Source organism: Podarcis cretensis (genome assembly GCF_951804945.1).
Source record: "Podarcis cretensis genome assembly, chromosome: 2".
In the NCBI taxonomy this organism is placed as follows: Eukaryota; Metazoa; Chordata; class Lepidosauria; order Squamata; family Lacertidae; genus Podarcis; species Podarcis cretensis.
In genome coordinates this window covers 69995514-70023102 of record NC_137171.1, presented here as the reverse complement: position 1 = coordinate 70023102, position 27589 = coordinate 69995514, and the positions used below count along the sequence as shown (strand labels likewise).

The 27589-nt window shown below is 50.0% G+C and overlaps 1 protein-coding gene across 8 annotated transcripts in view; it reads right to left on the bottom strand.

Moving 5' to 3' along the window:
• The window catches only part of DBN1 (drebrin 1), a 40027-nt gene extending 14248 nt beyond the window's left edge, over window positions 1-25779 (bottom strand). For 3 of the 8 annotated variants that reach the window (XM_079964259.1, XM_079964260.1, XM_079964263.1), the window contains exons 1-3: window positions 4989-5242; window positions 2232-2287; window positions 1140-1252 (exon numbers count right to left, since the gene is read on the bottom strand). In XM_079964259.1, the coding sequence (XP_079820385.1) occupies window positions 1140-1252; window positions 2232-2287; window positions 4989-5131 (312 nt within the window). In that variant the 5' untranslated portion in view covers window positions 5132-5242. Of the gene's footprint in view, window positions 1-1139; window positions 1253-2231; window positions 2288-4988; window positions 5243-5884; window positions 5909-25551 lie in introns of those variants that run through there. The other 5 variants (XM_079964261.1, XM_079964265.1, XM_079964262.1 and 2 more) reach the window with 5 other exon arrangements.
• Between the last annotated feature and the right edge of the window lie 1810 nt (window positions 25780-27589).

Sequence of the window (27589 nt, the reverse complement as noted above, 5' to 3'; positions counted from 1 at the left end):
GTGGCACCCACTCTGTGGAACGCCCTCCCATCAGATGTCATGGAAATATACAACTATCTGACTTTTAGGAGAATTCTGAATTTTTATCGTGTATTTAATATTCTGTCGGTAGCCGCCCAGAGTGGCTGGGGAAACCCAGCCAGATGGATGGGGTATGTATGTATGTATGTATGTATGTATGTATGTATGAATGAATGAATAAATAAATAAATAAATATTGTTAATAATATTATTATTCAAAATGTCTGGAGGGCATCAGGCCAAAGGCGGCTGGTTCAGACTGTTAAAGCCATATTTCTACAAAGACATTTTTAAAAAGGCCTAGTGAAAGGAACTGTCCACAAAAGCAGTATTTAAAGATTGTCACAAGCTGGGATATGTCAGGTAGGATAGGAAGCAAGTCTGGACAGAAAGTGGGAAGGAGAAGGAGCCAGCCCAATGTGTCAGAGTGGTCTACCCTTTCAGATTCATTAAGGAAATGGAATTTGTTCCACTAGAGGGCAGTGCAGACAAATCAATGGAAACCCAGCAGTCAGCAAGGGTTCTGCTAGAAAGATCAACCTCCACATTACAGGCCTCTTCAGAGCCAGCCAGCTTTATGTGCCCCTGTATTCACAGCCCAAACAGCACTCATGCCAGCCTTCACAAATGATGGGCTGGTGCTTTTTCCTACACAGAGATTATCTTTAGGTAGAAAAAGACTGTGCACAATTAGGCCTACGGTTGAAACACCAGGGACCTACCATCAGCCTTCGCCATTCAGTTTCTCAAACCTGGGTCTCCAGCTGTTGTTGAACTGCAGCTCCCATCATCCCTGACCACTGGCCCTGCTAGCTAGCAATGATGGGAGTTGTAGCCCAACAACAGCTGGAGACCCAGGTTTGAGAAACACTTGGCTGTTTCTGAATTCTCCACCCTAGTTTGAACAGGGCTGCCAGCTCCAGATGCCGAGAAGATTCCTGTGCATAAAGAAGGCTGAATTTCTCCTTGTCTCACCATAGTGGGAGGAAAAGCTGAACTGGTGGAACTTTCCCTTCCCATGCAGTACCAAGGTCCTTTTTTTGTGTGGCCCCGTCAACTTTAATATTGCTCCCCTTCAGCACAGAGCAAGCTACCTCCCAGACTCTTCTTGGACTTACCCAGTTAATGAGGACATATTTAGGGAGGGTGGCCTGAGGGTCTTTGACACTGCAGAATCCGTACATCACTTTCTGGTTCTCAAAATGGCTGGAGAGTTCTTGTAGGCCGCCAGCTGAAGAAGCAAAGAGACAGATTTTATGGGTCACAGACCACACTGTTTTTTCCCTTAGGGACCTGATGGGGCACTGCCTTTCACAGAGCCAGCGCACTGGTTCATCTATCTCAGTACGGTCTGTGCAGATTGGAGCAGGCTCTCTGGGTTTCAAGCAGGGAATCTTGGTATCTGGAGATGCCAGGGACTGGACCAAAAACCTCTGCATGCAGAGCAGATGACACAGCACTGAACTTCAGCCCTTCAGGTGGGTAGACAGAGGAACACATGATAAAAGGGACTAATCTCTCAACTTACGGGGTGTGCCCTTGCCACTGCTCATGGCCATTTACCTCCCCACCCCATGCCACTTCAATTCTAATCCTGTTGAAAAAAATGGGATTTTTAGTTGTCGTCTATTCATGTATGCGACGACAGCAGCGAGGATACTACTGGCCCAGAGATGAAAAGAAGACGAAGTTCCAACCAGAGAGGAATGGCTGATGAAGATGATGAACTATGGCGAAATGGCGAAACTGACTGGGAAAATCAGAAACCAGGAAGAGAAGAATTTTAAGAAGGAATGGGGAAAATTTACAATGTACTTAAGAGAACACTGTAAACAACTAAAAACTTTGGTGGGATTTGAGTAATGCTTGTAATGTACAAAAAACTATGGAAAAATGAATTGCTATTTTTTTTAACAAATTAAAGAAAATAAGATAAGCAGAAGGGGGAAAAAAGACTGATAATGGTAACCATGGAAGGGTGGAGGGGATTCAGAGAATCCTAATTGAAGAGGTGAATGATGTGTTTGAATTTAAATTTGTTATGTAAAACTTAATAAAAAATATACTTTAAAAAGAAAAAAGGGGATTTTTGGTTTTTTTGTTTTAGGAGAGGGAAGTTTGGTGGAGCACCGAGAACTGCCAGGACTGGATCGGCTAAGCAACATAAGGTTGCCCAGCAAGGAGGCAAGGGCAGGGACAGGAATACTCACTTCCCGAAGCAGCCAGTTTCAGGTTATCGGAGTCATCTTCGTAAGTGTACAAAGCCCTGCAAGTCAGAGAATCACACAAACAGGTTCAGAGAAGCATGTACAGATAAGGGCAGGACTGCGCAAATCCTTCACTATCTAACTCTTGCACTGAGGAAATGCAGATATAGTGCTAGGTAAAATTGGAGGCTAGGGCTTGGATTAAGCAGATTTGTACATGTTGGCTTATTTTTTGCCAAACTGGTTCTGCTCCTGTAGCCCTCGAGTAGCAGGGAGACAAACAGAACTTGGTGGCCTTCATACACACTCTTCTTAGCCCCTAAGGTCTACAAACTTGATTTTTAAAATAAAACGTAAGTTTCCTGGTATGGTCTATGGACCAACACAATAAATACTATTTTAATAAAATGAAAGTTGACCCTCAGGATGCTGAATTCGGTATTTGTGTGGTGCTTGCACATGATGCACAATAAACACAGTTCTGAGTAAAGGACAACAATGCCATGTCCAGAGAATGCCCCTCATTCCAGAGAAAGCCTTGCATTACAACATAATATATTTCAACCCCTCTGAAAGCCGTGCCCCAGGAAACAGAAAGAAAGCAACAGATATTTCCAAACTTGCTTCCTTCCAAATCACATTTGGAGTCTAGGGGAAGAAATGATGGGCACACAAATCCAAAGATGATGTTCACTGTCATAGGGTGATACATCTACCAGTGTCTTGGTTAGTGAGGAAAGATCCACAGCATGCTCTGGAATCCTATTCTATCACCCCTGAAACTTTGCTCTTCCTTCCACTTGTCCCCCAAAGATGCACATTCCACAAATTTGAGAATTATTTATAGAAAGCACCATGTATATTGGGCAGCAGGCACCCTCAGAGGACCAGGCCTCCTGGAGCATGCCTGGAGCAGAGAAATTAAAAATGCCCTTGAGCAACAGCAAACTGCCTGTCTCATGTGTGATTCCCAGATGGGCTATATTTGGTTTGTGTGCATGCACAGACATAGAGTCATTTGAATTAAACTATTTTCAGTAGATTTCCTAAGAAAAGCTCTGCTGAATCAGACCTTTTGTCTGTTCTGAACTTTCTGCCACTAAAGAGCTAAAGAGCCCCAGACCCAAATGTTGTAATCTTTCCTTATTTGGGAGTTACTCCAGCCTCTTGGTCACTTTGGTTGCCTGTTTCTAAACACTCATCCCAGACTAGCAAGAGGCATTCTCAGGCTTCAAGGACTCATTCCAGCCAGGCAAAAGCACTTGGGTGGGAAGGAGGGCCTGTGAGGGCGCAGGGAGAGCTATGAGGGCCACATAGAGAAGCCTAGAAGAGTTGCATTTAGCCATGGGGCCTAAAGTTCCTCACCCAAACAGATGCAACCCAGGACTGGCCTGTGCATGCAGGATCCGACTGGGCTCTCCGTTCCTCCTGTCAACTTGTGTAGGTAAAGCAAGCAGGCTGCCATATTTGATATCATCAGTGTAGGCAAGTTCCCTACACTGGTAGGCTCAGTCTCCACAGACAAGCGGCCCCTAGTGGGTTATTGCAGCATGTGCTGCAATGTCCAGTCCCCCGCAACATGATGTAGACTGCAGGGGTCAGCAAACTTTTTCAGCAGGGGGCCGGTCCATTGTCCCTCAGACCTTGTGGGGGGCCGGACTATATTTTGAAATAAAAAAATGAACAAATTCCTATGCCTCACAAATAACCTAGAGATGAATTTTAAATAAAAGCACACATTCTACTCATGTAAAAACACGCTGATTCCTGGACTGTCTGTGGGCCAGGTTTAGAAGGCGATTGGGTCTGGGCTGGATCCGGCCCCTGGCCCTTTAGTTTGCCTACCCATGATGTAGAGCAAGCATTTCTAGAACATGGCTGCTCCTCCAGCCCGCCATCCAACCCTGCCCGCCCTTTTGGTTTTACATTCTGTCTGGCAATGCTGTGATAAGGAGAGGCGCTCCCCAAGATTTCAGCTAGTACATCTACCCCAACTTCACTTCCAGAGGAGGAACAGCAGGGAAGAGCGATGAAGAGAGGGTGTACAACATCTCCTACATTACGGGGGACAGTCTTCTGTTTGAGGGGATCCTCTGCTGGAAAGGTCATTAGGTCTAGGCCTGGTTGAAAGACGAAAGAACCCCAAGATGGTATGTGGGTGGGTGTGGTGCCTGCAGGATGGGATGGGGCAGGGTGCGCCAGAATCCCAGAGCCCAATTCATGTTCTGCTCCTGTGCCCAGCAGACCCGTGTTACTTTTTTGGGCAGCGCGGAGCCTGCAGGTGCCTGAGCCACCGCGTCACTTCCAGGAGAGATGTGTAGCTCGGGCGCGCTGCAGGCTCCATGGTAAGTGCTACTCCCCGCGGTGTGGTGCCCAGTGTGCCCCACCCCCTGCGCTATGCCTCTGGGCAGGCACAATCACCGCAAACACAGAAGTGGCACAAAAGGGGCAAAAATAGCCTTAAAGAAGCACAAAAATGGCACAAAACAGTGCTTAGCAACCCCACAAGCCTTTGCATCAAGGCCTGTGGGGAGCTTGAGCAAGGTTTGGAGGGAGCGATTGTGGTGTTCATTTGCAGGCTTTTTCAATTGTGTTCTCATTACACAATTGCACTTAAATGAGTGGTGCCTCGGAACGTAACCCCAGCGTAAATGGGGAGTCGCCTGTATTGTATTTCTATTCAAATTATACTGAATTACTTCTAAATTTGCTTCCCTACAAAACTATTAGAACACGGTTTTTAAAAATGCCAATCAGCACCTGCCTTTGTCCTCTCTCTCGTTGATGCGCAAGAAAGATGCTTGGCTGGTATCAGTTCCAGGTGCTTTGTGCTCAAGTGAGAGAGATCCCCTCCGCCCATATCCCCTTGTCTCCTCAATGCTGCATGTGCCCGCAGGCCACATGCAAAAGGATGAGGGAGGAGCTTCTGCTAAATGGGGAGAAATGAATGCGCTGCTGCAGCAGAGGCCTCACCCCTCCAGGATGGTATAATTGTTGCCCACCTGGGGAGTAAGACCCACTCACGCTTCTGGCAGTGAACTGCCTGCTGCCCAATAAGAATGTGAGGGGTGGAGTGGGGTGGGGTGTTAAGAGGCGGAGAGGGAGAAATAGTGAAATTAAAGCAGCAGTAGCAGCATATCAATGAGCCATCAGGGCTTATGTGAAGGGGCCTCCATGGAAACCGTCTCCAAGATACCACCCTCTCTTCCATCTCTGGCGGGGTATAGCCATTCCCTCCATCCTTTGCCAATCAGCCAGCAGAAATCAGAACCAAAGGCTTTCACACCCTAGCCGAGAGCACATGGGGGTTCTGTTCTCTTCGCAACCTCATTTCGAGACCTCATGCGAAGGAGCACGGAGAATTGGTCCAGGTTGTGTGGGCGAAGAGACCGAAAAGGGGGGGGGGGGAGACTCCCTCAGCTTATCAAAGCAACCAGCATCTCTGTGTCACCATGGCAACCACACTGCCATCCAGCTGGGACACAGTTCATATGAGGAAGGAGGTGATTTACAGGGAGGCTGGGTGGTGGGGGGGGGGAGGGAGGGAGGGAGGGGGGAGGTGTTCACTGGCAGCTGGCCCCAAATGCTGCACCTACCGCCATCCTCTCATGGCAAATTGGGAGGTGCCTTCCCTGCCCGGCCTTTCCACAGCTTACAGTGGGAGTTTGCTGAGTTGTGTCTCTTCCTGGGCATCATGCGCTCCATTTGCTGACCTGCCAAATTCTTTGGCTGTTTGCATTCCAGTAAAGGCCGGGGTGCCATATGACCTCGGTTCCTTGGGCCAGAATCCTGCTAGAGTCAGAAGGGGAACTCCGTTGGCAGGAGGAAGGATGCTGGTTGCCGGGAATCGCAGGTGGGCAGAGGGCTCCCGCTCGCAGGCATGCAAGGACAGGGTGCTGGACTAGATGGGCCTGTTGGCCTCATCCAGCAGGCCTGACACATGTTCTCAACTCCCAACATGAACTGGTTGTCTTTACTCCCTGGCCCAAAACCTTCCACAGCCACATCTCATCACAATATTGGCTTTAGCAGAAGTTGCTTACACCATTGGTTTATCTCTTTGTTTCTCTGTGATAAGTCTAGTCCTTTGATATGGAAGAGGGAGCAAGGCTGGCATCAGCACTTGGCATCCTGCCAGGGTCTAGCAGCCTGGTAAGGCCTCTTCCTGATTACTGCTTATGAGCCCTCGCCTTAAAGATTATCAGGCTCAGCACCAAGCACCTGAATACAGTCACCTTTTTAGTTTTCCACAACACCCTCAACCTATTAGGAGGTGTGAGGAACTTCAGGCCTGTGGGCCTAATGCAGCCCTCTAGGCCTCTCCTTCTGGTCCTTCTGCATCCTCAGTGTGTTTTTTGCCTGGCAGAGATGTGTCTTTGTGTGCTGATAACACCTCCTGCTTGCCTGGATGGAGAATAAAGTCAGATGTGTTTACTTTTGTAGTTTCCACACAGTAAACTGCCTACTGCTGGCATATAGGCCTTGGAAGGGTCCACAGAAAATAATGCAGCTCTTGGGCTGCCCACTGCAACCAGGCAAGGCCCCCACCTCCAACCCACTGACAGAAGAGACACCCCACCAGATGACACTTTGTTCACAGCATATGACTGTCTTCGACTGAAGGGAGTGAACAGTTGCCAAGGGAGGCTGGAGCTCTGCCCAAACCTCCCCATCTCACGTTCACACACATTTTAGCTAGATCAAGGCAGTAAGCAGAGGGTGGGTGTGTAACAGGATGAAGGGGCATACAACCATGCATGCTGTGGAGAAAGAGCTTCTCCATCTCTCGTAATATTAGAACTCGGGGCCACCCAATGAAGCAGAAGAGTAGGCGGCTCAAGTAGACAAAAGCGAAGTTCTGATTCACACAGCGCATAGGTAAACTGTGGGATTCACAGTATGTGGTGACAACCACCAACTTTGAAGGGGGATTAGACAAATTCATGGGTGATAAGGCTACCAATGGGATCCCATATTAGAGGCAGTATGACTCTCAGGGTTCGAAATTAGCAGGAAGCCAGGCGCATTTTGCACCTAAAGATTCTCCATTTGCAAGCACCTCAAAAAGTCTGGGTGCCATTTTTTTGTGCCTGGCTGACACTCAAGGATTACTGAAATGTATGTGCTTTGAAGCTTTGAAGTATATGTTAAGGATAGACAATATAAGGAGTGTAACAATAAAGAATAGAATATTTTGAAAACTGAAGTATGGTACCAATATTTTTATTTAAACACCAAATTAGAAACGTATTAACAATTTATGTTAGACATATGATATTAACAAGGTGTCACTTATGTGACTTGCGCATTACTTCATGCTTATCACAATAATAAATAAAAGGTGTTGCTGCCCCCCCAAAGGTGACTAGACATTCTGTTTTGGCGCCCACAACCCAGGTTCTAGGAGCCATCCTAGCTTTTCTATCCCAATTTCTAATGCTAAATTGACTCTAAAGTTGCTGAGGAAAATGGGTGGGCTGCTAAGGGCTTCCCAGAGGCATCTGGTTGGCCATTGTGGGGAATAGGCTGCTGGTCCAGATAGGCCTGTAGCCTGATTCAGTAATGTTGAAACTACAAGCCTGCCTTCTTACTCCTTTTCCCCAATCACTGTGCACGATGCTGCCATGTTCCTTGGAGTAAGCTTTGCCCCTCCTTGGGGCTTTTCCCACTGATTACATCTGGTCTTGTACCTGGGCTGAGGTTGCTGATTGGTAGGTCTTTATTTTGCCATAGTAAGAATAGAGGATGCTCAGCATTTTCATGACTTGGGGAGGGTTACTGTGATGCAGGTGGCGCTGTGGTCTAAACCACTGAGCCTCTTGGGCTTGCCGATCAGAAGGTCGGCTAGTTCAAATCCCTGCAATGAGGTGTACTCCCATTGCTCTGTCCCAACTCCTGCCAACCTATCAGTTCGAAAGCACACCAGTACAAGTAGATAAATATTTATCGTTGCAGCAGGAGAGTAAACGGCGTTTCCGTTTGCTCTGGCTTCCATCACGGTGTTCCATTGTGCCAGAAGCGGTTTAGTCATGCTGGCCACATGACCTGGAAAGCTGTCTGTGGACAAACATTAGCTCCCTCGATCTGAAAGCGAGATGAGCGCCGCAACCCCAGAGTCACCTTTGACTGGACTTATCCATCCAAGGGTCCTTTACTTTTTACTGTGACCAAACTGGAAAAAACATGACATCTGTTGTTTGACTGTACCTTCAGCCAAATTGATTGGGGGCGGGGGGAGAGGAAGAATACTATTCTTAAGCTAATACTACATGTATATTAAGGGGGTGTTGGAAAAGAAACCTACAGAAAAAGAAACCCAATTCTTAAGCTTTTTCTACACATCTATGGAGCTGGATGAAAGAGGGCACCTATGGATTTCATAAAACTGGGAGGGAATATTTGCCTATGGGTCTTTTTAGCCTTCCAAAGCCATCAGCATTTCATAGCATTATAAGCAGATTTTTATTACTGGCTATTGCTGCCTTTCAAACAGCAAATGGTTAGACAGTTCATCTGTGTGCTGAAAGCACCCACGTCAGCTAAAAGTAAGCTGCCTGTTGGTTCTTAGAATAGCATATTTTTACCCAAACAACCTGAAGGGACACTCAAATGTTTGGATGAGATTAAATGAGAATGATGTTATAAACAGTATTGCAATTGATTTGCCAAAGGATTTTTTTTAAGAGGCAAGAGAAGAGACTTGGGGACTGTCGTGCCAATGCTATGCTGTTCAATACAGCTATGAAGCTCTGATATAAAGGTCATCTCTTGAAACAAAGGACGTCTGGTAACTATGGCTTATGCAGACATGGAGTCACATGAAGCATACACTGAATTTATTTATCTATCTGTCTGTCTCATTCCGACAGGCAGGGGCCATGGCTTTCTGATATAGAGCAGTGTTCTTCAACCTTGGGTGCCTATTTGTTGTTGGACTCCAACTCCCATCATCCCCAGATAGCTGAGCCAATGGCCAGGGACGATGGGAGTTGTAGTCCAACAACATCTGGGCACCTAAGGTTGAAGGACACTCCTGTAGAGTACGTGCTTTGCACACAGATGATCCCAGGTTGAACTCTGCTCTAAGGCAGAGCTGGATAACGTTTTTGGCTCTATGCGGCTGCCCACCTGTCAATTGTATGTCATTGGGTGATTTGGTGCTTTGAAGTACCCAAGTCAGGATTTCACCTTGGAAGCAGCAATATGTAACTAATTCTCTACCCCTCTTTTTGTTTTAGCAGGGATTTAAAGGCAAACCCCTTCACACAGCCATGCAGGGGCAACTGCTCAGCCATTGCAGAATTAAACCCTATGCTTCTGCTTATCAGTTAGTGTCAATGAGTGGTATCTGAAGATTGACTTGGCATCAAAATGGAACCCTTGGTGCATCAAGAATGGTCAGATTCCACAACTCTTCTCTAAGGAGCTCATGCAGCCTATATGTGAGCTATCTGGTGTTATCCTCATTAACGAATTTGTAGAGACACTGCAGGCCAAGTAAGGATGATTGGCTAAAGCCCATCCAATGAGCTGCTTGGCTGGATATGGATCTGAACCCAGGTCTCCTTTATCCAAGCCCAGCACTCAACCCCCAATGCTACCAACACTGGTTTTCACTTTATACCTTCAGATAACAAGAATTTCAGAAACAGAAGAGACTATACAAGCCTTGCCAACCCTGGCACCCTCCAGATGTTTTGGACTAAAACGCCCATCAGTCACTGTGGCTTGAGCTGATGTGAATTGTAGTCTACAACATCTGGAGGGCGCCAGGGTTGGCAAGGCTGAACTACACTGTTCTGTTATTTATCACCATATTATCCTAAGCAAATTGGGGTTGGCCACTGTTCATACACCTCAGGGGATTAAATTAAATAGGATAACCTTCCATATATCACACTGACAATGGAGGCTGATGCCCATTGAGATGGGTAGGGCAAAGGACAGGTGGTCAACAGTAGATCGAACCAGAGCTTTGGGTCTGGTTGAGACCAGACTGAGATTAGTGGGGCAAAGCCCTATTCACTCTTATGGACCAGCCTCTGCTGTACACGAAGTTCCTTGGAGGAAAAGTGGGACACAAAAACTTGATAAATTATACAACTGTCAGCATTTTTTTTTTAAAAAACAAACAAACCCTTTTTGTTTTCTAAACAGAAAGTGCTCTAAATTTGCATGTCTCTTTGACTAGATCCTGTGCCAGAATGTCAATAGTCTGCCTTCTGGAAACTTTACCAGCTTCCTGCGTAGTACAAACAGTGTGGAACATCTGCAATGGGGACATGGAGAGCAGAGACCCAATATGATTTGCCTGCCCAGTGCATTACTTTAAATCAGAGGTGGGGAACCTTCTTCTGATGACGGTTCATTGGGTCACATGAAAAGTCAAACAGGGGCCACAGCCAGTGGTAGGCAGAGCCATCATCAAGAGTGGGTGGGGTCTGCAGGAAGGCATAGCACTCTTTTTGTACCACCCCAATCCCACTCTACCTTTTCCAAAGTGGAAGCAATGCCAGGGTTTTTATGCCATGGGGGCGGACAGATGGACAGTGTGCTGGAGAACAGAAGAGGGGCTTCAGGAGGCAGAAGGGCTGGAGGATGCTGAATGCTGCCTGAAATCAGGGCAAGGACCACACACCATCCCCAGGAGTCTGGTTCCCTAACCCAGCTTTAAATGGTTTTGTCAGTTTCTCTCCTGCTTGGGATTATTGTTGCAAGTAAGTTCAGATTTGTCGGGGAAAAACAGGAAATGCACCAGGAGCTATATAGCACTCTGGTTTGCCCTTCAACATTCCTGCATCTATGTACCCAAGGCAAACCCTGCTATGCAGAAGGGTGATCAGCTTCTGCCATGGTGGTGGTGGCTGATGAAAGCAGGAACTGATGAATGGTTCATCAGTAGGACATTTTAAGATGTTAGACCCAAAACAAAGAAGGCATATGTGTGCGCACAGCACTTGGCTCTGCTTCATCTAGCAGAACCACCCCATCACTGGGATACTGGGTTTTGTAAACTCTGGGTACGAGAGCATAATGTGCGTTCTGCACATATGCAGAATTTGCCAGCAAGCTGCTTTATAAGAATAACAAAAGTTTCTAGCTCTCATGATTGTAGACACACGTTTGGAATGACGTCGGCAGAGTCTGATATTCATAGTCAGGCTGCACTTCTGCTGATTAGTGGTGTGTGCAGGATATCAAAATGGCGCCAGCTACCTCCTTGCGCTCCGCCCACCTGCTCCAAGCCCCCTGTTCCCCCTTCTCTCAGATCCCTTCCCACTTCTGTTTTCTGCCACCCGAGCTCTTGCCCGAGGACTCTAAATCCTTTTCAGAACTTGCTCATTGAAGAAGGGGAACTATGCAAAATAGAAGAATGTAAATAGTTTGATTTGCATAATTTATTTTCCACGCAATATAATTTATACATCTTTGGTATCAAGTGCACATAGCACCATCCATCGTGAGACGCTGCGAAGCAATTTAGAGCGAAACTACCCACTGCAAGGCAAACACTGGGGTCTCTGCCCTGTAACATTCATTTTCAGGAGGTAGGGGCATTTTCAGGGAAGAATTGGTAGGGGCCAACATCACTGCTCCATTGCAAACTGGTGTTTCAGTGCCAACGCGACGCGAGCCAGTTCTGCCCCTGCCCCCAACAGTTTCCCCCCCTGCTTTTTCCTCCACATCAGAGGCTAGAAAATCAGCTGGAAGAGAAACAACTCATCCTGCACTCCGGGGTATATATAGGGAGAAATTAGCATCTTCAGTTAGCGTTCGGCACCCCCACCCCCAGCTGTTTCTCCCTTACAAATACAGTGGTACCTCGGGTTAAGTACTTAATTCGTTCCGGAGGTCCGTTCTTAACCTGAAACTGTTCTTAACCTGAAGCACCACTTTAGCTAATGGGGCCTCCTGCTGCCGCCGTGCCACCGGAGCACGATTTCTGTTCTCATCCTGAAGCAAAGTTCTTAACCCGAGGTACTATTTCTGGGTTAGCACAGTCTGTAGTAACCTGAAGCGTATGTAACCCGAGGTACTACTGTAGCTCCCTCTGCATTACCTTTGCAAATGCACATCTGAGAAACAGGTTTTTGTTGAAGTAATGTGTGGCGTCCGTAAGCTCCACCTTTGACCAGATTCACAGGGAAATCTCCAGGTGCAACCTATATAGAGAGGGGGCTATAGAAGACCTAACCCCAAACTGTAGCAACTGAACCATGGGGTGGCACCCTGTGGCTGCCTAGAAGTTCCTGGACTCCAACTCTCATCAACCATGACCATTGGTGATTCTGGCTGAGGTTGATGGGAGTTGGAGTCCTGGAACATTTGGAAGGCCCTCATGTTCCCCATCCATGATCCAAAGCCTTCAGAGTTGGTGGGTCCTTCCTCCCATCCAGGAACAAGCATGTGCTAGTGCTGTTGGAAAAGGTGCAACGCCCCATTGCTCTTCTCCCCACTGTCAGTGAATGCACCAGAAGAGCTGCAGCAGCACCAACTAGCGCACTGGAAGGAGAATGTGCTGGCTAAGCATTTCTTTGTTAGGTAGGCACTGCACCCAGCCCAAGCCAGGATTGAAGGGAAACAAGCTATGGACAATCCCTTCTCAGCCCCTCATGTATGAAGACAAGAAAATCTAATGAGTTAACCACTGGCAAGAGAACCTAACACACTCATGGTCATACTCTTCAGCCTCTGCAAAACTCATGCCTCCCTGGAAGAACTCTGGGGAGAGAACTGTGGGTGGCACAGCTGGGGCAGGGATTGGCATGGAAAAGGAGCAACAAAGCTGCCCAAGTGGGAATAGCAGAGGACTGAAGAAGAGGTGTCAACATATAAAGCAGCTTAATAGTGGGATGCTAAGCTTCTGGCTCACACCAAACCCAATTTATCCTGCAAGGGTCGTACAGCCATCATCCCCATAGTGGGAAGGCATGGTGCCATGCAGCACCCTTCCCATGGCTGGCGAGGCAAGGCAACAGCCACACTGCAGGGAGCCGGACACAGATAATGGCACAAATGAGATTGATCTAATCCAAAAAGCCAAATCCGCTAATTGGCAGCTCAGAACCAGGCTCTTTCCGGGAATATAGCCGCAGCTGCTTTCGGAGAAGACCTTGTGATCAGGCACACCTCTGGGCCCAGCAAGCGACAAAGGCAGGATGTGAACTCGAGTCCCCTTGGTGGGCACACGTCTTACTGGCCCAGGCCACGCAGGCGCTGAGGCAGCGCCAGCAAACATGCCAGGATACTCAAAGCCAGCTCCAGAAGGTGGCAAGATGGGAAAGATGCCAGGGACTGGAGGCCAACAAGGGCTGAGGAAGCTAGGAAAAGGCAACGAGGATGTCCTTGATTTCCTGTATAATATCTGTCTTGTGTAGTTATCTCTCACTGGTTAAGGAACTATCGGGGTATTCTGATGCTCAGGAACCTGTAGCATCCTAATGGGGGTCCTGCGGATATTCACCAGGGTCAATAGCAAGTGGGAAAATGGCTGTGGGGTTCTTACCTAAATTTATACGGCTTAGGAGATGGGGACCACATCAATCTGTGCTCAGGGCTTATCAGCATGAATTATTCTGTCCCTGGAGAATTCATTAGCTCGCATGCACATTGCTGATTCCTCTTGGAATCTGGACACACGCCCTGTGAAAGCAGGTTCCTTAGGGACATTACGTGATTGAGGTTCCAGGGTCCAGCACTGTGAAAGACAGTCCACGGCAACCTGGGGGGGGGGGCAACTCACCTTCCTTAGAGTGTCCTCACAGCCCATCGAGAAGAGGAAAGAACACCTTCAACCTCAGCCTGGGCCGTATTATTTCATGTTGGCCTCCAGCTTACAAATGAGATCTATATAGCCCGCAAATTATACTATATATTACACACACAAACATGGAATCAAAAGCCAGAGATTAGTTGGGCGGAATGTCCTCGCAGCCGTGAAGTCGCTGCCGTTTTGAGGGGAACAATGAGGCTGAACCAACATAGGCAGCTAAACACCGACAAAGAGCACGTCGACGCATGTGGCATTGCAGAACGAAGAAACAACGGACAGGGGCTGGCAGGGCAGCTCGGGGTGGGAGCGCATCAGAAAGCAAGAGGATTTAGGGGCTTTCCAGACAATGTGGTTTTCAGAAGGGTAACGAGTTCTGCTTACTAATTTACTGGGCTCCTGCCAGATGATGTCGCCCCAGCGAGAGTATCTCTTACTGAAGGTAGGGAAGAATTGTAGTTCCCCAGAACTCAACCCACTCAGTTCAACTGCTACAAATCTGAGATTCTTTTCCCGGGGAAGCACACCAACTGCACTGGAAAGTACTGTGCGTTTGGTGGCTGCTGCAGGAGTAGCGGGGGAAGTGATTAGTTACCGCCCATGACATGATCTATTGCACTCCTCATTATATGCTGGACTCCACATTGTGTACTTGTGTCATCCTCCAAAACACAAACGAGAAAACCCAACCCTGTTATCCAGGCAGTAACCCAGTTTGGAAAGTGGATTAAATGAGTTATTTCCTTATCCAGGAAATCTCAGTGCCAACAAAGACATCTAGGGGCAGAAGGGCTGGGCTAACAACCCACTTGCTTTACCTTGGCTGAAATGTGTATTGGAGGAGAAGCAGGAGGAAGATTAGCACACAGTGAGGCAAACAGTTTAGAAACTAAAATTTGGTAGAACCATCAAAACTTCAGAAGACTGGACAAAGCAGAAGGGTTGCGCTGGAACAAAGAGAAAGGCAGATTCTGGTCTCCTTCATCTTGAATTAGCTTGAGGATGAGGACACAGAGAAGGCATTAGCTTTTTAGTAGAGAGCCTAGTGTTTGAACTGGGCTGACTTTCTAAAAATGGCATTACCTACCCAGTTCTGCTGTCTAGAAATGGTCTCACCCAGCTGGTATCTGGCCTAGTGTTCTGTCTAGCAGAGAAACAGTAAACATTCGTTTTTGAAACTTGGGGGGGGGGGAGACTGACACGGGCTTATCAATTTTGAATGGCCTTACTACTTACAGAACTGGTGTCCCTTGTTTGCCCCTCTAAGTAGCTGGGAAAGGGGGTTTTCTTGACACAGGAGGCAGGGAAGTAGAAACCAGCTCACAGGAATTTGAGGACAAGCTGCCAAAGGACCGTGAGACATCCTCAGAGCCCATGCAAGAACACTTGGTATTCTATTTTTTAAAAACAAATTATTTGTTTTGTAATTTCTTTTTTCTTTTTACTTCTACAGATGCAAAACGCCCTGTGCCAATGCAGCAGGGAGTGCTTGCTATAGTTTTACAGTCTGGGAGGAAGGAAACAGGAAACCTGTATCCCTTCTCTCCTCTCCATTGCAGACATTACCCACCATTTCCAACTGAATGGTTTTGTCCCCCCACCCCTTCTCACTTTAAGATATGACTACTGCACACTGCCTCTGCTTAGGGCTGAAATGCATGTGCATCCGTGTGTGTGTGTGTGTGTGTGTGTGTTTTATAAAAAAAAGCAAATAAAAATAGAAAGAGCCACAAATAGACTTTCTGGAATCTAACAAAGTGTCTATATCCTCGGCAGCGGGGTTTGTCATGCTATAGCAGCAGCAGCAGCAGCATCAAGGATGGCCAAAATGCTTCCACTAAGGAGATGGGGGCAGGGGAAGCAGTTAAAAAACAAAACAGTGAGAAAAATGGCCCAAATCAGAAAAGCAAGTGGAGGGGAGGGGGAGAAGGAAGGATGCTTTGATCTCTACATCATGGCATCCAACAAAAAGTGAGTGGAAGTTTAGCTAATGTGTTTTTACGCATCCCTTCCTTTAACAAGGAGCTTGGGGAATGTGCCCCTTCCTTCCCACTTTGGGCTGCTGGCTAGAAGACGGCCCAAGGTCACCTGGAAAGTGTTAGAAACTCAGATAAGCTAGGCGCCACATTGCACCTTCAATCTAGGCTATGGTTGCCACAATGGAATGCCTGTTCGCAAGGGGGCTGGACTAGGTGACCCTTGGGATCCCTTCCAACACTGATACTAGGATCTCGACTACATCCGCTTGACAGTGGCTTCTGCTCTTACAAGAATCTGCTCTTCCCGCTATGCAAGGAGGAGAAACACAGACAGTGGAAATGGAATTGACTGTGGACTAAGGCAGAGGATTTTAAACTGGCGCCCAGAAATCTCCACGTACTGTAGTTGCAACTGGACCCGCACCAGTAGCAAAATGTGCTTGGCGAATTTCGAACACGGCCTGGAAAGTATCGCAGTCAAGCGAAGATCTGGGTCTCCCAGGCCTCAGTGCAACACTCTAACCTTCCCACCACACTGCAAAATGTTGTGTTCCTGCCTGAGCTGTCCAGCTATGGCCTCTGGTGGGGAAGGGGGGCTGCCTTGCATTGGGCAGAGAAATCGCATAACACAATTGGTACCTTTGGAATGAATGGAGCGGATAACTGGTTAGCTATCTGTGTGAATCCAGAGTGGCTCTGTGTCCCCTTTTCCCAGGTGACCTTGTGGAGCAGCCAAGCCTAGCACTAAAAGCAGAGTCACCCACACTCACCTCCGTTCGAACAATGGGTAGCTAATTTTAGTAGTCTTTAGCCACTGCTAGTTTGGCCCCCCCACCCCACCCCGCAGCATGCCCCAAGCTAGCAGCTGGAGTCAAACATTTCCAAGGGCACCTGCAGGCATCTGAACTTGAGCGGACAGGAAGAGATAGAGCCTTTCACAAATGACAGGGATGTCTGGCAGCCCTATCATGCGAATGGGGCAGAGAAGCTCTGAATTCCCCGTCTCCAAACCGAGCAATTAGGCTGCTAGCAGGGGCTGCATACAACTTCTCCCCGGAATATAATTGCTCCCCACGGGTGGGAATGGAAGGAGATCAGCAGCAGCTGTTTTCCTTTCACTAAACAGAGCCCCACTGAGGTCCTCCCAGCGGCACAACCCACCATTGCCACCAGCAAGCAGCAGGTGAGCCCAGGCTTCCCTTCCTGCTATTTTTTATTGTGTTTATAGCCCACCTTTGCAAGGAGCCTAAGGTGATGTACATGGCTCTCCCCTTATCATCCTTCACAACAACCCTCTGAGGTAGGTTAGGCTTAAGAGTTGGTGGTTGGCCCTCCTAAGGCCACCCAGTGAGCATCGTGGCCAAGTGGGGGATTCGAACCCTCGTCTCCCAGGTCCTAGCCTGACATTCTAACCACTACACCGCCCTGGCTGCCTTTTTTCTTGCACTCCCAGCCAGCTCTGTAGTTTGTAGTGCCATGATCTTGTCCAATGATCCGTGTGTTGGTCCTCACTCCTCCTGCAGAGCTGGTGGGTTGCAGCATGCTTCTTCGTACGAGTGAAGCTGCAAGGCCGGCCCTAACCCTCTGCTCTGGATCATCCCACCATGGGCTAGTCAAAAGGAGAGGAGTGTGGGGCAATGAGGAGCTGCCCAAGCCAGATGTTCTGAAATGAGAGGTGGCAGCACCTGGATCCTTACTGACTCCAGAGTTTCCTAATGCCTGCAATGTGAAAGGGGGCATGAAATTCTCCTAAAAGGAGATAAGTTACACACACCCACACCCACTTTGGAGGGGGAGCTCACCTATTCCACGGCAGTCATCAATTTTACTTTTCTGTCTCTGAGTAAAAATAAATCATGCATGCACACAATACTCAAAACATGACCAGCTTGTGTTTAAAGAGACACCCTCGCTACACCTTCTCCCACCAGGCCACAATTCCAAAAGGAAGCCTTCTGTACTTATGGCTTCTGGCTTATCCCAAGTGCCTGCAGTTACGGGAGGGCTGAATGCATCAGGCAACAAAAATGTTTGAACCACCAACCAAGCATCCGTCCGAGGCTGGGGCCACTGCAAGCATCTGCTGCATAGCCCACCAATAGCACCAGGTTTCTGCAGACAGAGCAGGAACAAGACACCAATCCCTGCTGCCTGCCCCCCACCCCCTACCCCTAGAGTGGAAAGGGAGAGGAGCAGACCCCCACCCCCAGCGCCACCCCCCTTGTGCAGCCCCTGGCCCATGCACATGTGTTTCTAATGCACCGCAAGCCCCAGGGAACCCGTGTGCAGAAAAACGGCACCAAATTCCTTTCTGATCGAGTAATGGGCCCCAGCAGCCTCCGCATGGGGGAGGGGCAGCTTGGACCACCAGACCCTCCGCAAAGGGGAGGGGGAGGGAGGAAAGCAGCACATGAAACCTCCTCCTTTTGTGGAAGGGGCAAGGCCGGAAAACAAAGCTTGGCCTGAAGATGGGGAGAGCATTTAGGGATTCTCCGAGAAAGCAAGGACTAAGTGTCATCAGGTGGATCGCAGCTCTGGATCTGCACCCCGCCTCCTGCGCAACTTGCTCTGGATTCCCCAGTATTAGGCCGCAGCCTCTGCAGGCCTGCGCTCCAATGCAATCCACACCTGCGCAACAGGGAGCATGCCTTACAAAGAGCACATGGGCTAATGTAATCCCAAGGCAATGGAAAACCAAAATGTGGGCAGCTGCCTCTCATCCAAGGTCCACATCTAAGCACTCTCCCCCCACACACACACTTCCCCCATGGTAGCCCAGCACCTCCCCCCTCCCTGCTAGCTCTCTGGGCGCCAGCTTCCAAACAGGCCCACATGTGCCATCCCTACAGCTGGCGATTCCAGAAAGCACAATTCAGATGGGGTTGCTTCCTCAAGGGCTGGCTATTTTGCCACCGCCCTGGTGGGCCAGTCCTGTAGAAGGTCACAGGTGGATGGGAGACAGCAGCAGCAGCAGCAGTGCCAGAGCCGAGCCAGCACTTTCCACCCCACCCACCCAGCGCAGAGAGAGGGAGAGAGGCCTTTGTCCTTCCTCCACCAGCTGTTTTTTTTTTTCCTGCCATGTTCAGCACTTTTGGTGGTTCTCAATCAGGAGTCGCTCCTGCCAGGTGATTGAATGGATGCCCCACAGCCCAGTAAGCAAGTGCTGCCTGTCTGGGGATTTACTGCTCCCCACAAAGGTAGGCAGGCTGTCTCACCCCAATGACCTTGAGCTACAGGAGCTGGCCAGGTGCCCCCCCTCCTCCGCCCCCCCTGGATTTCTCTGGAGCCTGGATTTCTCAGACCACATGCACTGGTGCATTGACAGCTGCTGGTCCACCAGGGTGGGGCTCCCCACATAAAGAAGTTATTGTTCAGCCCCACCCCACCCCCTCACCCCCAGCTGCCTCTCACAGCTCCTGCCAGGGAACATGACCCAGAAGAAGGGATAAGCAGGCTCCTTCACCCCATTTCCTAGAAGCCCGGGCAGGGTTTCCTTTGTGCTAAAGTTCAAGCCCAGATTTCATTTTTAAGTGCCAGGGCTGAATCCTGGAACATGCCTCTGTGTGTATGCCATGTGTCGTCCCTATGCCTTATTCGGCCCAACAACACATTTAGAGTGAAGCAGCATGGTTTTGAATTGTTAGAAATTACATACAGGGCAAACACAGGGCGGGGCTTTTTCATGCTATGTCTCTGCACAGTCTGATCTTAGTTAGCCACTTTGATGGTCTGGAGATTTTTTATTCTCCAAAGCAGCAGAGCTCCCCGCCCCCATACACTGCACCCTAGACCTACAGAGACCACCCACGTGCCACAGCCTCTTGCGAGCTCAAGCCACGCTGGAGCTGGGGGAAACTCTCTCAGAAATGAAGAAGCGACTCAGAGGGAGCCAGAAAAGAGAGTCAAAGGGAGCCAGAAATCTCCACTTGCAAGACGGTTTTAAGGACAAGGTACTGAGGGTTCAACTGCAATGCTTTAGAGAGCAGGAGTGGGACCCTGGCAACTGCACAAGGTTTGCCTTTGATATTTGTTCCCTTCAAATCCTGTTCTCCCAACTCTAGGCTCAAATCCCAGTGGTCCCCTCTACACATTTCCTCAGCTGCATGGCTTCCCAAACCTCACCCAGTGACTTGGCCTGCTCCAAAGGGCAGCCCAACCTTCCCTCTTCCATAGTTCACATCTCTCGGTCCCACTGAATACCCTTTCCAACCCTCTCCTGCTGAGAGTTCAGCCTTCTTCTGCTCTGGCCCTCACTGATGCAGTTGCCCTTTCTCTTTGCCATCAATTATTTTCACACGGAGAGATCTGGGCACAGCTAATGGATCAGAGGCCTGCCCTGGGCCCCCAAAGTGGGGACAACCTCTAACCACAACAAGAGAGAAAACACCTTGGAAGAGCCCATTGCATGGGAGGGGAGCGAGCGGGAAGCCCCTTCAACCCCACACCAGACGGAAGGGACTTCCTTTCTCTCCCAAGGCCAGCTTGATGCAAGCACTTCTGCTGCTCAGGAAGCAGGAGCAGACACAGCAAGGCCAGCCAGCAGAGACGGGATCCCGGTGGCAGGGTAGCTGAGTTGCAAAAATACACACACACAAGGTGCCAGGAATCTAGATTCAGGTAGGTAGCCGTGTTGGTCTGACACAGTCAAAATAAAGAGACCAACTAAGTTTGTTCTGGATATAAGTTTTCGAGTGCATGCACACAATTTTTAAATTTATTTCAAGGTGCCAGGAAGGCAGAGAGAGACTCCAGTAGGAGGTAAGAACCAATTTGGTGTAGCGGTCAGAGGAGGGGAAGCAGACGTGATCCTCCCCAGATATTGCTCCAACTCTTGTCAGACTCGGCCAGCACAATCAATGGGCAGGAATGATGGCAGCAGAAGTCCAGCAACATCGGGGGGGGGGGCACCACACTGACTCCCTGGGTCAGGACAGGACCAGGGAGCTCAGGACTGGAATCCCTGTCTAGGCACAGAGCTAGGCCATTGGGCCAGTCTCTCTTTCTCCTTCTCCCCACCTTCTGTCTAACCCACTTTATAGGGTTGTGTCATGAGGATAAAATGGAGAAGGAAAACCAAGGATGCCACAGAAAGCTTTTTGGAGGAAGCATGGGATAAAATAGCCTAAATATGATAAAATAGAGATAGGTCGCACAACAGTGGAGCAGGGGGAAAGTCACAAAAAGGAATGATAATTATAGGAAGGGGGGAATCTGGGATCCATAGTAGGAGAGATTTTAGTAATATTTTCACAAGGGAGGTGTAAAGTTAGCGGGTGCAGTGAGTCTGAACAGTCAAAGCTGGTTAGAGGGCTAGATTCTCTATCTAGTCTCTGGCCAGCTTGCAGGATAGTAATTTATATCCTGCATCTGTGGAGGCGGTGGGGGTGGTTTAGCTTCTTCCTCTTCAGACTGACACAGGGCAGAGCACTAAAATCAGAGTACTGCTATAGAGCTCCCTGGCAGGAATATTTTTTGACTCGGATCCAAGATATGCTGAACCTCTAAACCTTTCTCTGCTCACTCGGAAGATCTCTTTTGCAAGCCGCTCAGAAACTGGGGCTAGAGACTAAATAAGACATAAAAGGCTAGTAGACCAACTGCTAAACCGCTGGGGACATTTACTCCGCAGAATCTTATTGGCTGCAAGGCTAGATTCTCATCCTGGCAATTGCCAGACAGGCACCATGTTTTCAGAAAGGATCAGATTCAGGTGAGTTGAGGGCAGCCCTCTGGTGAGCAGTTCACCAAGGGGGCACTAGGTTCCACTCAGGCTGGATTCCCTTTGTGCTCTCTTCTCCTTAAGTCAAGAAAACATTGCCCAGGAGACAAATCCATTAGCACACCCAGAGCACTCAGCCCACTCAGAGCACTAGACACCACTGCAGAAGCGACCCCATTTTCCATTCAAAAGATCCCCCCTCCCCCGTTTGAGGCCCTGCCAGCAGTACTGATTATATTTCCCATCACCTGTGGCCGACATCTGCCGCTCACTGTCTATCATCCCACAATGACAGTCCATTGTCCTGGAGATTCGGGTGCCTCAGCATGGGTGCTACTAATTTTGCTTGTCTCTTCCTTCTCAATCTTCCCCAATAATCTCCTATGCACCATCATTGATAACCAAACCATTATTGTACTCCTATGGCCCTCCATACATTTTTGGACTCCAGATCCCATCTGCCTCAACCAGCATTGCCATTATAGCCAGGGGTGATGGGAGTTGTAGTCCAACAACATCTGGAGGGCCAAAAATATATCCCTGACATACTGACAATTTTACAGTGGGGAGGGGGGCAGGAAGGAAAGACAGACCCCTGCTTCTAGGCATTTTCAAGTCTGAAAGTGGGGAGATTACTTCCTCTTCACTCTCTGCCTTCCTTAGTTTGCCTTTGTCTTTGAGGGTGACCTGTCCTCCCACCTCTCAAATTCATGCCTTTCTGAGCACACAACTGCACCCCTCCACCCACACTGTCATCTCATGTGTGTGCGTCCCACTTTCTACAACAAACACCAAACATACTATGTGCCCACTAACCAGCCACACTCCTTTCTGTTTGCGTGTGTGTGTGTGTATATATATCATCTGTGGGATACGTCTCCAGCTGAACAGACCAAGAGGCCTGGCTTGCAAGCTGGAAACAAGAGAGGGGTGTCTGAAGTGCCTGGGCTTTGAAAGAGAAGGAAGCAAGCAAAGAGGAGCAGCTGGAGACCTTCTGGTCTAGAAGGAAGAGGAGGAACCGGGTGGGGAAGAGCAAACTACAAAGAAGCAACTGCAAAATAAAGCACTGGGGAGGAAAACTGATAGCAGTGCAGAGTTTACTCCATTTGCACTAGCAAAGTTATAAATTGTCAGGCTGCAGCAGGTAAGAGTACTGATGAAGCTTTATCTAAAGAGAGCAACCGAGCTCTACGACTCCCCACAAGCTGACATGGAGCTAGTAAGTGGCATACCAGGACCACTGCCTCCTTCCTCTGTCCCCCTGTAATCTATGTGCTGCTGATGTGGGCAGCTCCAGCACCATTGTGAAAGGAGAGGCTGAAAGGAAAGCAGTTGTGATGGGTTTCAGCTTCTGAACCAGGAGGTTTATGCCGCCCAAAGGCCACTAGCGTTTGAAAAGACCTTGCCTCGGAAGGATGCCACACACCTGCACACCCCAGGTTAGCAAAGAAGGGGGTCAGAAACGGCCCTTGGCGGTGAAAGTGGTGGCCCACAGGGAGAAGAGCACTTTCACATCCACAGGACGCTTTTTCATTTTTTTCATTTTGGCCTTCCGGAGACAAATGAGCTTTCAGCAACCTGAGTGGGAAGAGAAAAACCACAACAGCCGACACAGAGAGCAGAGCTCCTGGCAGACAGAAAGGGCAGGGTGTGGTAGGGATAGTATGAAGTGGACCCAGGAGATGTAAGAAACTATTTGCAGAGAGAGAAAACACTGCATGTCAGTGCAGACTGAGAAATTGAGGATCAGGGCAGAAGAAATCTCACAGGATTTCAAATTCTGGGTTAGCAACTCTGGAAGGAGAAGGGAAAAACAACAATTCTCCAAGCACACTATGGACTTGGTTTCTTTAAGGAGCATAAAGTACTTGTCAGTTAGGTTTTTAAAAAGCAAAAGCATTTTCTAAGAGCTGCTCTGGAACAGACCAGGAAGCCTATAGTGGCTCCAATTATTATCAGTCACACACAAGCACATGTACAGGACAAAGTGATTTCCATTATTCTTTAACCAACTCATCTGCATAACAAGGTATGGGCGGTCTCCCATTCCCATTTTACACATGGGGAACGGATGCTGAAAGAAAGTGACTTGTTCAAAAGCATCCCACAGAGGCTATAGGTGGCCACTGTTTTGAACCTAGGTCTGAGCACTTGTAAATAATTAGTCCCCCTTGTGGTGCATATTAAGGACCAGATTAAGTGCCCCATAATTGCAGGGTGAATTAATCTTACAGGAGACTACGTGGCAAGTGCTTCCTGGCAACTGAGTCCTGCTATCTTATGTTTAGGGAGCATCACTCGAGCCCTCTGTGCAATTCTGCTTCAAACAGAAAAAAAGGTCCAGAAACTAAACTACCGGGGAGAAACCTTCAGTTGTCTGGGCCATTGCTGCAGACATGGGTGGACTGCTTCATCGCCTGCAGGGAAGTCTCAAGGCATGAGGAAGGCAAAGGAACCTCGCATGAAGTCTCTCAAGAACCTTCTGCCTCTCACAAAGTATGAACGTTCATTGGCTGGGAACGCCAAGTATGCAGGCCTCATTAACAATAACCCCCAACACCCCCACACACAATTGGGTGACTGCAGAAATGGAGCACATGTCTATTGTTTGGGGCTTTGTAGGAGATGGCTCCCATTTCATCTTGGGAGGCAGCCTTCAAATCAAGGCTTCCCCATAGCAGCAGGCCCAGAAAATTGGAAATAAAGGGTTGTGCTGAAAACGTTCCCCAAGTCTATTCTGGGAAGAGCCCCTGAGAGCAGGGATGGGCCTTCGCTGCCACCACCACCTCCAAAGAGAAAGGAGAGCCCCTTTGCCAAAGAGACAGGCGGCCTGTGGACAGCCAGGCCTCGGCAGCCCAAAAGAAAAGGATGCGGCACTTGGGGGCCCTCGACGCCTCCTCCTTGCGCGGGGATGGCTGCCTGCGGAGGGCCCCCTTGGCTCCTCTCTGCCTCTCTCCTTCTCCTCCCCTCCAACCCCACCTCCTCTTCTCCTCCTCACAGCCCACCAGCCCCTCCCCTCCAGTCTCCAGACCCCCTCCTCCCCTCCCCCTCGCCAGCCCCACCTTCCTTTGTGTAGCGCGTCTCTATCAGATAACTTTCACCCCAAAACTGAAGGGGAAGAGAGGCTGGTACCCGGAGGCGCGGGATAAGCGCAGATGGGCACCGGGCGCGGAGCTGGACGGCGCGGGGTGGCTCGGGAGGGCGCCGCGGACGGACGAGCAGGTGGAAGAGGCACCGCGCGGACCCGCCCCCGCCGCATCCGAAGCGATGCGCCCGGGGATGGGGTGCGGGGAAGGATACTGCGGGAGGGTAGGGGGAAGAAAGGGGGCGCGTCCTGGAACCAAGGTGGCACCCGCAGGGCTGGGGCGCGCCTCCGACCCCCCAATTTTAGGGGTGGAAAACGCCTTCGGGACTTCTCTGAACTGCTCCCCTCCTCAAAAGAGCTCCGTGGGGCTCCAGGGCGGGACGCCGCTCAATATCCCCCCTCCGCCCCGGACTCTGAAAAGGCTGCTGGAGCATCCTCGGGCTGTGCCCTCCTTGCGCCCCACAGAAAAAGGCCTCGCCCCAGATCCCGGGCCTGGCCGCGCGTTGCCAATGCACCATTTTGGGTTGCTAATGGCTTCTCTCCCCCCCCCCGCCCCCCAGCCATGTCCCAGGTCCGGGAGGCGAGGAATCTCCTGGATCGCCTCTATGGGGAGCGGGAGGGTGGCGGGGGGGGGAGCGCTGTTGGTGACTCCCCGTAGAAAAGCGGGCGGGCAGACGCCGCCCACGCCCCCCTGCACAAAGCAGAGACGGCAGCCAGCGCCCCCCTCCCCACCGCGGGGACAAAGAGCCCGCTCCCCCGGGGGGGCTTACCAGTCGGTGGGGCTGTCCTCGCCGATCACCTCCTGGTACGAGGCCAGCAGCTCCAGGCGGTTGGCGCCGAAGCTCACGCCAGCCATGCCGGCGGCGGAGAGAGAGGGATGCTGCTTTCCGGGACGTCGGCGGAGGGGCAGCGAGGGAGCCGCGCTCGGATGGAGACAGGCCGCCTGCCTGCTTGCCTCGGAGACACTGCAGCAGTAGCAGCCGAGGGAGGGAGCCGGGCGGCGCGGAGAGGCGAGGAGGCTCCGCCTGCTGGCGCACCCGGTCCTAGCGCCGGCCGCGGCTCAGCATCCCCCTCCCGCCCCTCGGCCGCCTCTCCAGCGCCGCCGCCGCCCACCTCCTCTCGATTTGTCCACATGTGGGTTGCCTGGGATCAGCCATCTTGAGCTGGATCATTTCAGGCACCACCACGTATGTGCAACGGCGGCTCCCGCTTACATTCGGCCCGAGGGGACGGGGAGAGCCGAAAGTTAGAACTTGAGGCACCTGCGCCGTCGGGCCCAAGTTTTTGCAACAAAAACCTGAGCTCCACAGAGGAGAAGTTCCCTCACACTTTTTAAAGCTCAGAGTTGCTCCGGCAGCGCAGAGAGATCCAGAGAAAGGGGCACTCTGCGCACGCTCAGAGGCACTCACGTTCATTGCAACTTTACACGGTTGGCAGCTGAGCTGGCAGTTCAAATGACTAAGGTGCCGGCTGAGCTGGGATGCAGCCTCAGGCTCAGCATCAGTGATCTACACCAAACCTCCAGTTGCATCGATATTGCAGCATCAGTCAGAACTGACTCATCCTCATCTCATGCACTTCAATAGAAAGCGAAGTCTCGCTGCCTACTGCAGTTCAGATCACATTCTTGTGATCTCGGGGGGGGGGGGGGGGGGGACACTTGGTGGCACCTTGTGGAAAATCCCATTTTGTTGCTAGCACACTGTTTGCTATATAGCAATCATGACTAAACTTTGAGTGATTGACAATACCCAGCCAAACAGAACCTCATGGTTTTGTAGTAGTAATCTCAGCACATCTCTCATTCTACCCAGGATGCCTCCACACAAGCCAGTCTGGAACCGTCATATACACTTAGCATCCTCTCAGCAAGCCCACCACCACCACTTGTTTTATAGCCCTACTCAAATGGCTCTTTGGGGAATCAGGAGGAGCTCTTTAAGGATTTCTGGATCCCACTTTGCCTCTTGACTTCAAGGTCTTCTCTGAAAATGGCCTGGAAAAGCAATCTCGCTCCCATACAGTGTGGGCAGCATCTGGGCCACCATGGCACCTTATGAAGTAGGTGCCAACATTCTTCAAGTGTGAGGTGTTTTTTTCCTCTTAGCGCTGCATTTCTTTCCTCAGTCACCTGGCACTTCAAAGCAAAGCCCACGTGGTTTCTAGCAGAAATGCAATTCAGACTTGAGCTACTGTGGAGGTGACCTAGTCTAGGTGATAGAGAAGCCTTTCTATAACAACAACAGAATAAACCCTGTTGCTTTTGTCACTGTCTACCAGTACTTTTGTACTGTCTACCAGTACACTGTCTACCAGTAGTGGGACGCAGGTGGCGCTGTGGGTTAAAGCCTCAGCGCCTAGGACTTGCCGATCGAAAGGTCGGCGGTTCGAATCCCTGCGGCGGGGTGCGCTCCCGCTGCTCGGTCCCAGCACCTGCCAACCTAGCAGTTCGAAAGCACCTCCGGGTGCAAGTAGATAAATAGGGACCGCTTACCAGCGGGAAGGTAAACGGCGTTTCCGTGTGCGGCTCTGGCTCTGGCTCTGGCCAGAGCAGCGATGTCACGCTGGCCACGTGACCCGGAAGTGTCTCCGGACAGCGCTGGCCCCTGGCCTCTTAAGTGAGATGGGCGCACAACCCCAGAGTCTGTCAAGACTGGCCCGTACGGGCAGGGGTACCTTTACCTTTTTACCAGTACTTGCCTGGCACTCCCAAAATTCAATGGGAAAGGCTTAAGCCTAGCAACCTCTCCCCAAAACAGAAATCCTGGTCGTGACATGCCATAAGGCCTCCCTATTTTCAAGAAGCAA